The sequence below is a fragment of the Macaca nemestrina genome, chromosome 6, assembly GCF_043159975.1.
Source record: "Macaca nemestrina isolate mMacNem1 chromosome 6, mMacNem.hap1, whole genome shotgun sequence".
Taxonomy (NCBI): domain Eukaryota; kingdom Metazoa; phylum Chordata; class Mammalia; order Primates; family Cercopithecidae; genus Macaca; species Macaca nemestrina.
In genome coordinates this window covers 48,812,014-48,826,168 of record NC_092130.1, presented here as the reverse complement: position 1 = coordinate 48,826,168, position 14,155 = coordinate 48,812,014, and the positions used below count along the sequence as shown (strand labels likewise).

The following is a 14,155-nucleotide window of genomic DNA, read 5'->3' as shown; positions in this document are numbered from 1 at the left end:
TCAAAGGCAATAATGTGAAATAATGGACTGACACCTTTTAATATGAAGATACATCAAACCACAGACCTCTATATAGTGCAGTATATACAGCAGGAAGAATAGATGGGCCCAGGAACAAATGAGTAGAAGCAAGAGTCACCCACTTATCATTATTCCCAATAAGCCACAAAGGGATTTTGTACTTCCCATTCCTGCAACTATGGACTCTACACGTTTGCAGGCCCTGGTTCCAAAGGCATATACCCTTGCCAGGCAATAGTACAAGAGTCTCAATGAACAAGTTTACAGCTGCCACCAGGGCACTTTAAACACCAGGGCCCAAGAGTCAGCAGGTAAGAGGAGTTGCCATTTTGGCAGGGGTAATTGATCCTGAGCAGTAGGTGGAAGTCGGGCTGCTTTTATGTAATGTGAACAGAGAGAAATGTGTGGAATCCACATGATTCACTTGGTTATTCCTTTACCTCACTGTAACTGTAAATGGACATATATCCCAACATTAGCCTGAGAAGAATGATTACCAATGGTTCAGACATTTCAGGAAAGAAAGCTTGAGTCATACTATCACATAAGCCACTGAGACCTGCAGAGGTGATTATGTGAGGAGAAAACAAAATGCATAGTGGAGGAGAGAGGATAAGTACCAGTTGCAACCCTGAGATCAACCATACAGGGCCTATCATTCTTCCCACCACCATCTCTTGTCTAAGTTTCTTCTCAGGAAAAGAAGCTCATTGAGAGTCATGGAGGAGCTGCTCCCTGAACCTCAAACCTATGTGAAGAAGTAGATTTGTGTGGTGCAAAGTGTAAGCTCAGGTGGCCTTGAAAATATGCCTCTCAGATTCCAAACTACAGGAAGTGTAATTGAACAAAATCCCTATTACGGGGCTCTGTAATTTATCATCATGTTTGAATTGGGTCCAAGCTTCCCATGCGATATTCCCAATCGATAACTGAGCCTGGTAAAGATACTAAGGAATGCCTATTCTGGGAGACTCAGGACTACTCTGATGGGTTCAAGGATTCTCCTTCCACCTTGCTAAACCTCTGTTACAGTGCAGTCTAAGGCTCTTCCACTCAACCTTCCTTTCGTCTCTCCTTCACAAATGTCACATGAGCATTCTGGTGTGAATGCTCTACCAACTCTCTCCATTTTTGCTCATAGGCATTTTCCCTAATAAATTCCTTGGATGTCTAATATTGTTGTGACAACTGCTTCTAACAGAACCCAGACTAACATAAACACTTTGTAGTACTCAGTAAAGAAATTTTCTATACTTTTTGCTGGATTTATTCTTCAGTATTTACGGTTTTCTAGTATTTTTAAATAATGTCATGTTTGGCTGGCTGTGGTGGCCCACATCTGTAATCCCAATACTTTGGGAGGCCAAGGTGGGTGGAGATCACCTCAGGTCACGAGTTTGAGACCAGCCTGGCTAATATGGTGAAACCCCATCTATACTAAAAATACAAAAATTAGCTAGGTGTGGTGGCACATGCCTACAATCCCAGCTACTCAGGAGGCTCAGGCACGAAAATCACTTGAACCTGGGCGGCAGAGGTTGCAGTGAGCTGGGATCATGCCACTGTACTCCAATCTGCATGACAGAGTGAGACTCTTGTCTCAAAAACAGTCATTTTTTAAACTAGAGACTTTGTGGTTTATTGCTGGTTTACATAAATCAACTGATTCTATATAATAATAAAATAAACTTGAGTCCAATCATCTTGTTAATAAATTCACTTAATTTTCAGAGTTTATAGATTCTTTTCGATTTTCTATATATACAATAGCACTGCCTATGAATACAGTATTATTTCTTCCTTCCCAAATTATACACTTTCCTCCATTTTTTTATGCCTTATTATGTAACAACAGCCAAAGAAAGCGTAGCCATATAGAGACAGTGCCCATCTTCCAATAGTTCGACAAGATTTCCTGACTTTACAATGATGCAAAAGCGATATGCATTCAGCGGACACTGAATTATGTTTTTGTTTTGTTTTGCTTTTAGAGACAGGGTTTCACTCTGTCACCCAGGTTGAGTGCAGTGACGGCAATCATGGCTCACTGATGCCTCAATCTCCAGGACTCAAGCAATCTTCCCATGTTGGCCTTCCAAGTAGCTGGGACTATGGGCGTGAGCCACCATACTCAGCTAATTTTTTTTCTTTTTTTTTTTTTGGTGAGACCAGTCTGGGAAACCATAATTTGAATACCCATCAATCATTGTCTTTCACTGTTTTCTGTGCAGTATTCAATAAATTATACCAGATACACAACACTTTATTATAAAATAGGCTTTGTGTTAGATGGTTTTGCCCAACTGTAGGCTAATGTAAGTGTTCTGAGCATGTTTAACATAGGCTAAGCTATGATTTTTGGTAGGTAAGTTACATTAAATCCATTTTTGACTTACAAGATTTTCAACTTACCATGGTTGTATCATGATATAACCCCACTGGAAGTCCAGGACTGTCTGTACGACAAACACAGTTGCCTGGGCGCCACTGAGTTAGGTGTAGATAGGCAGGCACTCACAAAATGTCTATCCTATGGAAATGTGCTTGTAATTTTTGACAAGACAACTTGTTCTGATGGCAAACAAGTTCTGAAAATTGTAATACACAAAGGTTAGGTATGGCAAACAGAACTCCCATAACTTGACTTACTCCAGGTGGGTAGTGTTAAAGGGCACCAGAATTTTCTAAGACTCTCAACTTACATAATTTTCTCTGTTATCAAGTTACAGGACATCTTTGGTACATCATTAACGATGCCACGAATATACGAGAAAGAATTAGAAATTAACTTTTCAATGTTAAAGTCTGAGAGAGAATTTCACTCACAAGTTTCAGGTATACATGTATCTTCAGTTCTCCGCCTAAAGAGACACTAATACGGTTTGTTACTTTAAATCTGAAAAGCCCCTCCTCAAATAGCTTCAAATATGTTTGTAATCTCCTTATTTTAAAGGGACAATTTGGACAAATGAACACGTAGTTCTTCACAACATCTGTAATGTTGACTGCATGACCCTGAATTAAAATATCAGCATTATGGCCAGGTGTGGTGGCTCATGCCTGTGATCCCAGCACTTTGGGAAGCCAAGGCAGGCGGATCACAAGGTCAGTAAATCAAGACCATCCTGGCTAACATGGTGAAACCCCATCTCTATTAAAAATACAAAAAATTAGCCGGGAATGGTGGCGGGCACCTGTAGTCCCAGCTACTCGGGAGGCTGAGGCAGGAGAATGGTGTGAACCCAGGAGGTGGAACCCAGGAGGTGGAGCCGAGATGGCGCCACTGCACTCCAGCCTGGGCAACAAAGCAAGACTCCGTGTGTCTGTCTCTGTCTCTCTCTCTCTATGTGTATATATATACACATGTCAGCATTATTCCTGTCAGGGGTTGACAAATTTTTTCAATAAAGGACCAAACAGTAAATATTTGTGGCCCAGATGGTTTTTTATCACAACTACTTAGCTCTGCTTTTATAATATGAAAACAGCCATAGACAACAGGTAAATGAATGGGTGTGACTGTTCCAATAAAACTTTATTTACAAAAATAGCTGGTCATATTTTCTTAGTTCCTGAAACATATGGTCAAAAATAGCTACAGCATGGCCAAGCATGAATGAGCTCCTCTTTGACAACAGACCACCTTGTAAGTTTTGGTGGAGTTCTGTCTCCCACCATGAAAGCTGAAAACAACAAATTTTTATTTTTCCAACCTCCCATACAACAAAGGCAAGGGCCAATTATTCAAGTGTTACCAATCAGACACGTTCATCCTGGACTTTAATTCAGAAGCCAGTGACACCGAGAAGCAACAACTGCATAGAATCCACTTGAGGAGCCAGTGACGGCAGCGGGGTTGTATTAGTCCGTTCTCACACTGCTATAAAGAACTACCTGGCTAGGCGCAGTGGTTCACACCTGTAATCTCAGCACTTTGGGAGACTGTGGCGGGTGGATCACCTGAGGTCAGGAGTTGGAGACCAGCCTGGTCAACATGGTGAAATCCCGTCTCTACTAAAAATATAAAAATTAGCTGGGCGTGGTGGCGGGTGCCTGTAATCCCAGCTACTTCGGAGGCTGAGGCAGGAGAATCACTTGAACCTGGGAGGTGGAGTTTGCAGCGAGCCAAGATCACACCACTTCATTCCAGCCTGGGTGGCAGAGCAAGACTCTGTCAAAAAAAAAAAAAAAAAAAAAAAAAAAAAAAAAAAAAAAAGGACTACTGGAGACTGGATAATTTATAAAGAAAAGAGGTTTGGCTCATGGTCCTGCAGGCTGTACAAGAAGCATGCCTAGGAAGGCCTCAGGAAACTTAAAATCATGGTGGAAGGTGAAAGGGAAGCAAGCACATCTCCACATAGCCAGCAGGAGAGAGACAGCAAAGTAGAACAAAAGTGCTACATGCTTGTAAACAACTCAAGATCTCAAGAGAATTAACTCACTATCACAAGAACAGCAAGGGGGCAAATCTGCTCCCATAATCCAATCACCTCCCACAGGTCCCTCCCCCAACACGGGATTACAATTCAACATGAGATTTGGGTGGGAATACAGAGCCAAACCATATCAAGGGTCTACAACATATGCAATGGACAGTACAGGTGGTTCACAGTGCAAACTGTGGCATCTGCTATTCACTGCTAGTAGCAGTAGTATCTACCAAATCTGTGATAAGAGTCACGCACCCAAGCCTGTTTTTCTAGTATTCCAAGCTTAGCCCCAAGTCTGGTTTTCTAGTATTCCAAGTAATTCTGTAGCTACCTGGAATCCTTTCAGTAAATTCTTCCTTTCGATTGGCCAAAATTGGGTTCTGTTGCATATAAGTAATAACCCTGTGAGATCCTGAACCAGCACCATCAGCATTACTTGGGAACTTTGTATAAATGTAAATTCTCAGGCTTCACCCCAGACCCAGCCAATCAGAATCTCTGGGTTGTAGGGACCAGCAGTCTGTGATTTAATTAAGTCCTATGGGTGATTCTTCAGCACACTAAAGTTTGAGAACCACTGTTTGTAAGTGGGATCTATGTCACTCTGGATTGTCTGACTAACCTATTAATAGTGAAGGACAACAAGCACTAAGATGCCTAGTAAATCCTAGTCCCTTTCTTTGTGTACCTAGTTTGAGGGTCACAAGAATGCTAAGCATTCACAAAACAGAATAAAGAATGGTTGTAGTGGTAAGCTGATTAATTCTTTTTCACATGATGTGGGGGTTATGGCATTTTGTTTACATAGGACAGCAAGGAGTTGTGGAGTCTGTAATGCTGAGCTTGGAAAAGGGTTTCTTGGGGCTTCTGTATCAATTATCTGCAAGATAAGCTTGAGGTACTATATGATCTATTAGGCATAAAGTTACAAATAAAAAAAACAAGAACCCTGACAGAGTCAGACTGGAAGTCTTATAGACAGTCTTTGGCAGTAAAAAATTTAAATGCTAGATTCAAGAAGGTGCTAATCATTTACGCTGAATGCACTTGAAAGCTGCTCTATGTAGCTTTCAAGAGGGAAGTCGGCCGGGTGTGGTGGCTCACACCTGCAATCCCAGCACTTTGGGAGGCCGAGGTGGGCAGATCACTTGAGGTCAGGAGTTCATGACCAGCCTGACCAACATGGCAAAACCCCATCTCTACTAAAAATACAAAAAAATTAGCTGGGTGTGGTGGCGCACACCTGTAGTCCTAGCTACTTGGGAGGCCGAGGCACGAGAATCGCTTGAACCTGGGCACGGAGGTTGCAGTGAGCGGAGATCACACCACTGTACTCTAGCCCAGGCAACAGAGCAAGACTCTGTCTCAATTTAAAAAAAATTAAAAAAGAGGGAAGTCATGAGAAGGGTGGGAAAACTATCCATTTGGCATATCACGACATCCCAGATCAGTAACATCTGATTCAGCACTAGTTCTGTAACTACAACAAAATACTGCAGAAATTATCCAGGGATATTAGAAAAACAAGTACCAGCTCAGGATTAGGGAATAAAATAATGGGTTCTACCTAGGGGGGAAAAAAAAAAGAAGAAGAAGGTGAGGAAGTGGTGATGACTCAGCACTTCCTAAAACAGATCAGCTACACCCTCTCAGCCAGTAGTTTTGACAGTGAAGTTATGCTGAAGAATCTTCTATAAATCATTTGGAAGGCAGTCTAACAATGTGGAAGATAGCTGGATGCAGTGGCAGATGCCTGTAGTCCCAGCTACTCAGGAGGCTGAGGCGGGAGTGATCACGTGAGCCCAGAAGTAGGAAGCAATCTGGGCAATGTGGAGACACCTGGTCTCTAAAAAAACAGCAACACACACACACACACACAAAACCCAATTTGGACTCTGGAGACAACCCTGTGTTCAAATTCTGCCTATTTCAGCTCTGTCAGTTACTACTTGTGTAAACTTGGATAATCCGCTTAACGTTTACTGTCTGTACAATGATAAGGATAAAATATCTCTGAACACAAATGATTGTTTTTTGAGACAGAGTTTTGCTCTTGTTGCCAGGCTAGAGTGTAGTGTTGCAATCTCAGCTCACTCAACCTCCACCTCCCAGGTTCAAGCGATTCTCCTGCCTGAGCCCTCTTGAGTAGCTGGGATTACAGGCACCCGCCACCATGCTGGGCTAGCAGTGGCTCACGCCTGTAACCCCAGTACTTTGGGAGGCTGACGTGGGTGGATCACCTGAGGTCAGGAGTTCGAGACAAGGCTGGACAACATAGTGAAACGCTGTCTCTACTAAAAATACAAAATTTTTAAATGTTTATTAAATGTGCAGCAGAGAGGCCATCACATGGTAAACAGTAATATTTGTATTATAGTTTGTATTCTAAAATTACAAAGTAAGGATTAAAATATGCAGACCACTAAAGCATTCTGAATATTTAAACAATATGCCAAAGTTAATACCATATATTAAACGTAGAACTTATTGATTTTCTCATTCATGGACATATAAATATATATGGCAAAATGGCAGTAAAGAGGTATAAAATATTTACCACAACTGGAGCCCAGACTTTGGTTTCTAAATTCATTTCTCACTAAAGGGGACTGAAGTTCTTTGGATAAATGGCTGACTTCAGTACTAGAGCAAAGGAAGTCAGGGCCTGGAATATCTTTTTATGCCAGAAAGCAAAAAAGTACTTAAAGACTAATGGGGTCACATCTAAAGTACCTATTCGTGAATTTTTAAGTTTTAATTGTAGTTTTTCAATTCTAGATTTTCATTTCTGTTACATAGATACCAGTTCTTTGGTTTACATTGTAAAAAATACAACTATAATCCCAGCACTTTGGGAGGTCAAGGTGAGAGGATCGCTTGAGGTCAGGAGTTCCAGACCAGACCAGGTAACATAGTGGAAACCCCATCTCTACTTAAAAAATAAATAAATAAATAAAAAATAAAAAAATTAGCCAGTGTGATGGCGCATGCCTGCAGACTCAGCTACTCAGGAGGCTGAGGCACAAGAATCGTTTGAACCTGGGAGGCAGAGGCTGTAGTGAGCCAAGATCACACCACTGCACTGCAGCCTGAGCGACAGAGTGAGACTCTGTCTCAAAAAAAGAAAATTATCACTTTGCAACAGCAAAGTTATAGTTAATTTAGGTGACGATTATCAATGAATGCTAAAATCACAAGTTAAAACCATTGTTGGAGAACACGACATTCACACATTCTCCAACTGTTAACTTTGGATCACTTATAAATTATAGCATTGTACCTTTACAACAAAAGAGATACAGATGATCCTATGTAGTATGCCCAATAATGGAAAGAACTGACAATATGTGTCAGTGATGGGACAATATGGGAAGTATGGACCACCACCTATGCAGTTTCTCAACAAAATCATTTCACCTTAATTCAATCATGAAAAAACCAGATGAATCCAGATTATGATACATTCTATAAGAGAGCTGGCTAGGCTCTTCAAAAGTGCAATGTTTATGAAAGGAAAAAAAAAATAAAAGACTGTTCTAGATTAAAGGAGACTATGTTAACCAAATGTAACGTAACATACCTTGACTAGACCCTGGATTGAAAAATGAAACAGAAGTGAGATGGTCAGGTACAGTGGCTCACATAGTTACTAATCATTCTCAGCAAGCTAACACAGGAACAGAAAACCAAACACCGCATGTTCTCACTCGCAAGTGGGAGCTGAACAATGACAATACATGGACACAGGAAGGGGAAAATCACACACTGGGGCCGTTGTGGCGGGGGGTGGGGGCGGGGGGGATAGCATTAGGATAAATACCTAATGTAGACGACAGGTTGATGGGTACAGCAAACCACCATGGCACGTGTATACCTATGTAACAAACCTGCACATTGTGCACATGTATCCAAAAACTTAAAGTATAATTTTAAAAAACTACACCCTAAAATTTTAAGTTTTAAGAATGAAAGTCTCAAATGATATGCTCAAACTTTAGGACTTCAATAATTAACCACTAAAATTACAATGTATCAAAAGATTAAGCATCCAGTTGTCTATAAGTTCAAAGTGTAGCCTTTCATTTCACTTTTCTAATCCTACCATGCATTATGAAGTCACCTAATACTTGTTAATTCTAAATTCCACATGTACTTTTCAATCCTCATCTCTCTTCCAATTTTCTACAGCATTTGACTGCTGACATGTCACTCTCTCTCCTATTCCTTCTGTAATATGGTTCTCTCTGGATTCTTGTCCTTATGACAAACATTTAGCAACGCTTATAAGCACAGACTATGAAATCAGACTGCCTAGGTTTGAATCCTGACTACACTGGGTCTAGCTGTGTGACATTAGACTAACTAATCTCTCTGTGATTCAACTTCCCTGTATGTAAAATGTGGATAATAATACCTTCTTTCACAGGGTTTCTTTTTTTTTTTTTTTTTTTTTGAGACGGAGTCTCGCTCTTTCGCCCGGGCTGGAGTGCAGTGGCGTGATCTCGGCTCACTGCAAGCTCCGCCTCCCGGGCTTACGCCATTCTCCTGCCTCAGCCTCCCGAGTAGCTGGGACCACAGGCGCCCGCCACCTCGCCCGGCTAGTTTTTTGTATTTTTTAGTAGAGACGGGGTTTCACCATGTTCGCCAGGATGGTCTCGATCTCCTGACCTCGTGATCCGCCCGTCTCGGCCTCCCAAAGTGCTGGGATTACAGGCTTGAGCCACCGCGCCCGGCCACAGGGTTTCTTGAAGGATTAAATGTATATAAAGTTTTCATAACAGCAACAGGTATCCAATAACCACCATATAGAATGCAAGTCTTCAGTATTTTATTTCCATTATTAGCCTTCTGCACTGGCTGCTTTTTTTCCGTTTTTACTTTTTGTTATTTTGGGTCCATCTGCTCCATCTAAGTCTCCTTTGTAGGCTTCTCATTTTTTTTTCTTACTCCTATAAATGTTTATAAAGTTTATGTTCCCAGAACTGCAACATCTGCCTTTTATTCACTAGAGACTCTCTACTGTCAGGAATATCCTTCACATCCACAGCTTCAACTATCACATATGCCTATGACTCCCATATTTGCCCAAAGCTCTCCAGTAAATTCAGATACTATATGTTCTACTGGACACTGAACACTTTCACCTGGCTGACCCATCAGTAACTCAAGTGCAAAATTCATTACCGATTCCCTTATTTAGGTAACAGTACTCAGGTTCATTGGCTCTGGCCATAAATCTGTCAATTCTACTTTGGAAATATCTCCATTTACTATTGCAAATGAGGCAATTTAGAAATTCAGTATTTCCCAGTGAATAACCGAAATAACTGGACTCTAAAATCCATTCCTTTTTTTTTTTTTTTTTTTTTTTGAGACACAGTCTCACTCTGTTGCCCAGGCTGGAGTGCAGTGGCTCAATCTTGGCTGACTGCAACCTCCGCCTCCCGGGTTCAAGCAATTCTCATGCCTCAGCCTCCCAAGCAGCTGGGACTAAAGGTGTGCACCACCATGCCCAGCAAATTGTTTGTATTTTTAGTAGAAACAGGGTTTTGCCATGTTGGCTAGGCTGGCCTCAAACTCCTAGGCTCAAGTAACCCACCCACCTTGGCCTCTCAAAGTGCTGAGATTACAGGCATGAGAAACCACGCCAAGGGTAAAATCCACTCGTCACATATACTGCCAAAGCGATCTTTCTGGAAGCCAAATCTAAATTCCTTAATAAGGAGAACACAATTCTTCATGATCTGGAGCCTGACTATTCCTCCAGCTCCATTTACTTTACCACTCATTCTTGGCCCAGTGTTTCAGCTGCCTAGGCAACTTGCATGTACATACCATACTTACGTTGTGGCCTTGGCATATGCTGTTACTCTATCAAGAAACACACCTTCCCTTCTTCATCTAAATTTCTATATATAGTTGTTCCTTGGTATCCACTGGGAATTCATTCCAGAAGCCTTTGTGGACATCAAAACCCACAGACACTTGAGTCCCTTATATAAAATGGTATAGTATTTGCATATAACCTACAGACATCCTCTGATATGCTTTATTTTCTTTTTCTTTTTTTTTTCAGGCAGGGTCTCACTGTGTCGCCCAGGCTGAAGTGCAGTGGCATGATCACAACTCACGGCAGCCTCAACCTCCTGGGCTCATGCGATCCTCCCATCTCAGCCTCCTGAGTAGCTGGCATGCGCCACCACACCCTGCTGATTTTTGTACTTTTTTTTGGAGACAGGATTTCACCAGGTTGGCCAGGCAGGTTTCAAACTCCTGGGCTCAAGCAACCAGGAGTTTGAGGACCCACTTCAGCCCCCAACATTTTGGGATTACAGGCATGAGCCACCACACCTGGCCTTGTATGCTTTAAATCATTACTCTAGATTATTTATTAATACTTAATACAGTGGAAATGCTATGTAAAGAGTTGCTATACTGTACTGTTTAGGAAATACTAGCAAGAAAAAATGTCTATACATGTTCAGCACAGGCACAATGATCATGGGCCTAACTTATTTTCCATCCTTGGTTGGTTGAATCCACAAATGCAAAACTCATGGATATGGAGGGCCAACTGTATCTTAAACTCATCAGGGTTCCCTTTTCTAAAACAACTTGAACAGCACCTGCCTACCCTTTGCTCTTCTCCCACAAAGGCCTTCCTACAAACTCCTGAGCACCTGATATTTATAATTATCACAGTATTTAATCAGGCCATATTTTATTTGTCTATGTGTTTTGCTATCTCCTCCCCAGATGGAAGAACTTCCTTTAATCTTTTAACTCTGGCACATGAAATGGTGCTTAAAAAATATTTACTGCACAAATGTTCATTAGGCAGTCTCCCTCAAAAAAAAAGTATGTATTCACCTGTGCCTCAGAGAGTCATGTCATTTAATAATCCTATAAATAATCCAAACTCCATACCAGGCATTGTGACACTCATAAACTCTTTCCTAAAAAAAATCAGAGGATGGTAACCTATTTTAGTTTGGCTTCTTAACTTGAGAAAAGCTGTGGTCATTTGGAAGTCCAGACACTTAAGATTTTGATTCTGAGAGACTGAGGAACTTCCCTCAGAATTCTCCAAAGGGAAGGAGGAGGCAGGCATGATGAGCTTGACTAAAGACAAAAATCTTGGTCCCTGCAAGGGAAAGACTGATTGTGAACTCTGTAACATTGTGTTTATCATTTGACTTCACATTGGACCAGCCTGGGTAAACTAAGGTCTGGCTGTAAATAAAAACAGAATGAGCAATTTTATTAAAATAGGGGAGAATGTGTCTCACCTTTGGCATTACATGCCAAAGGAACATCAAACACGCGTTGGTTATGCCTCCACAATCTAAAGTTTTTAATAAAATTGCTCATTCTGTAGTCAAGCTCATCGAGTTGGGAATCTCCAACACACGCAAAATGATGGGCCTGGAAAAGATGTTCATCTAGACAATCCAGGTCTCATCCAGATCTAACATTCCCTGTCTATCCAACTGGATTTACAAATGAAGGTCAAGGGGCCCCAGAAGTATAAATAAGTCATTTTTCTTTCCAAGGAACCCTCTGAATGTGCATCTGCTGTGGAAAAGTACAACAGAATCTTTGTTCTGCCAACCAGGGATGTGCACAGTGACTCACTCCAAAATGACTCCAAGTACAATGGTGCTCTTTCACCAATTCAGAAAAAAACTCTACAAGTATACATTTGAAGACCACTTTTCTAAATTCTGTGAACAGATTAATGATTATAATATACTAAATTTTACATTTTTTAAACTCCCAGCTGCCTCTTTAACTTTTAATAACCAAAAAGACCTAGTTCTTTAAAAAAAAAAAAAAAAAAAAAACTTTTTCTGATTTTAAGTAGGCAATTACACTGACACCTAGCAGAGCATGAAAATTTGCCCAGAAGTTTTGAATCATCTGGTGAAAGAACATAAACAGTCAAAACTGGCATTTATATATATTTTTCTGTGATGTTCCCTGCAAATGTGTTTTGAAGCCATGCAGAAAAGGAGTATTTGTTCCAAGATATTACTACGTTTCCTCCATATGAATTCTCTCTCAAGAACTGCCAGGTAAAACAGTGTTTATGGCAATGTTACTTTATTCTTAATGAGAATAGTAATAGCAAATTTTGCCATTTTGCCAAACTTCATCAAGCCTTTTCATCTCAGCACTTTAAATATTACACCAGTAGAAATCACTATTAGAATAGTAAAGGAACAATATTTTTCTTTTTCCTTTCTTTTTTTTTTTTTTTTTTTTTTGTGAGACAGAGTTTCACTCTAGTTGCCCAGGCTGGAGTGCACAATGGCACAAGCTCGGCTCACAGCAACCTCCGCCTCTTGGGCTCAAGTGACTCTTCTGCCTCAGCCTCCCAAGTAGATGGGATTACACGCATGCACCACCACGTCCGGTTAATTTTGTATTTTTAGTACAGACGGGGTTTCTCCATGTTGGTCAGGCTGGTTTCGAACTCCCGACCTCAGGTGATCCGCCCACCTCGGCCTCCCAAAGTGCTGGGATTACAGGCGTGAGCCACTGTGCCCAGCCTTGCTTTTCTTTTTAAAGTCATTTACTCTACAAATATTTAGATATCTACTATGTACCAAGTATTGTGTAATGAACACTGGGAGGTAAGGGTACACTCACTGTCTTCAAGGAGTTTACAATCAGAGAAATATGCAAGTAATCATAACACAGCACAGTAATTACTATGGTGGAAGAAGGCGCAAAGTATCTAGGAACACAGAGGAGTGGAAAAGTAAGGAAGGAAGGATGCACAATTCTGCAAAAGAGCACTAGAGATTTTAGTGAAGAATCAGAATGTGCCAGGCCAGAGGATGGTTTTCCAGACAGAGAAAACAGTCACCTAATATGTAGACTATCATTTACTGTTTATTATCAAGACACTTTGCTAATTATTTCACATATATTATCTCATTTGGTCCACACAAGAATCCCAAAAAGATATTCAGTCCTAGAGAAGTTAGATAACTCGCCTAGGGCCAAATTCTCAGAACTGGAGTCCAGATTAGAAGTAGGCTTGTCCAAATGCAAAATGCAAAGACCAGTAACACCATACCATACTGTTCCCATCCTATGCAATGCACAGAAACAGGAGAGATTTTAGTGTCAGGATATAAAGGATAGATAATCAGATGAATAACAAGGAAAGCCCCAAGAGAGAAGGTTCAAAGTCCAGTACAAAGGCAAAATGCAAAGAACTAAGGTAGCTTCATAGTCCTCTTGGTTGCCAGAAAGAATACTCATGATGAGCTGGGCATGGTGGTACACACCTGCACTCCCAGCTACTTGGGAGAACTGCTTGAGCCCAGGGGCTGGAGGCCAACCCGGGCAACACAACAAGATCCTGTCTTTAAAAACAAAACAAAACAAAGAAAAAACCACTCCACTCAAATTAAGTTCAAAAGCACAAAGAACAAATCTATAATGACAGAACCAGAACAGTGGTTTCCTTTGGGAGGATATTGACTGAGAAGGAAAAAGGGGAAATTTCTAGAGTGCTGGTAATATTCTTTATCTATATTCTGTATCATGATATACACAGTAAAATATGTTTGTGAAAATTAATGTGGCAATAGCTGGGCGCAATGGCTAACGCCTGTAATCCCACCACTTTGGGAGGCCGAAGAGGGCGGATCACTTGAGGTTGGGAGTTCGAGACCAGCCTGACCAACATG

At 41.1% G+C, this 14,155-nt stretch overlaps 1 protein-coding gene across 15 annotated transcripts in view; it reads right to left on the bottom strand.

Moving 5' to 3' along the window:
* Positions 1-14,155, bottom strand: part of LOC105467197 (Rap guanine nucleotide exchange factor 6) — a 218,735-nt gene that overhangs the window by 191,640 nt on the left and 12,940 nt on the right. For 2 of the 15 annotated variants that reach the window (XM_071097788.1, XM_071097790.1), the window contains one exon: positions 2,434-2,609. The exons of the other annotated variants lie outside the window; for them this stretch is intronic. In XM_071097788.1, the coding sequence (XP_070953889.1) occupies positions 2,434-2,436 (3 nt within the window). In that variant the 5' untranslated portion in view covers positions 2,437-2,609. The remainder of the gene's footprint in view (positions 1-2,433; positions 2,610-14,155) is intronic. 15 annotated transcript variants of the gene reach the window in all.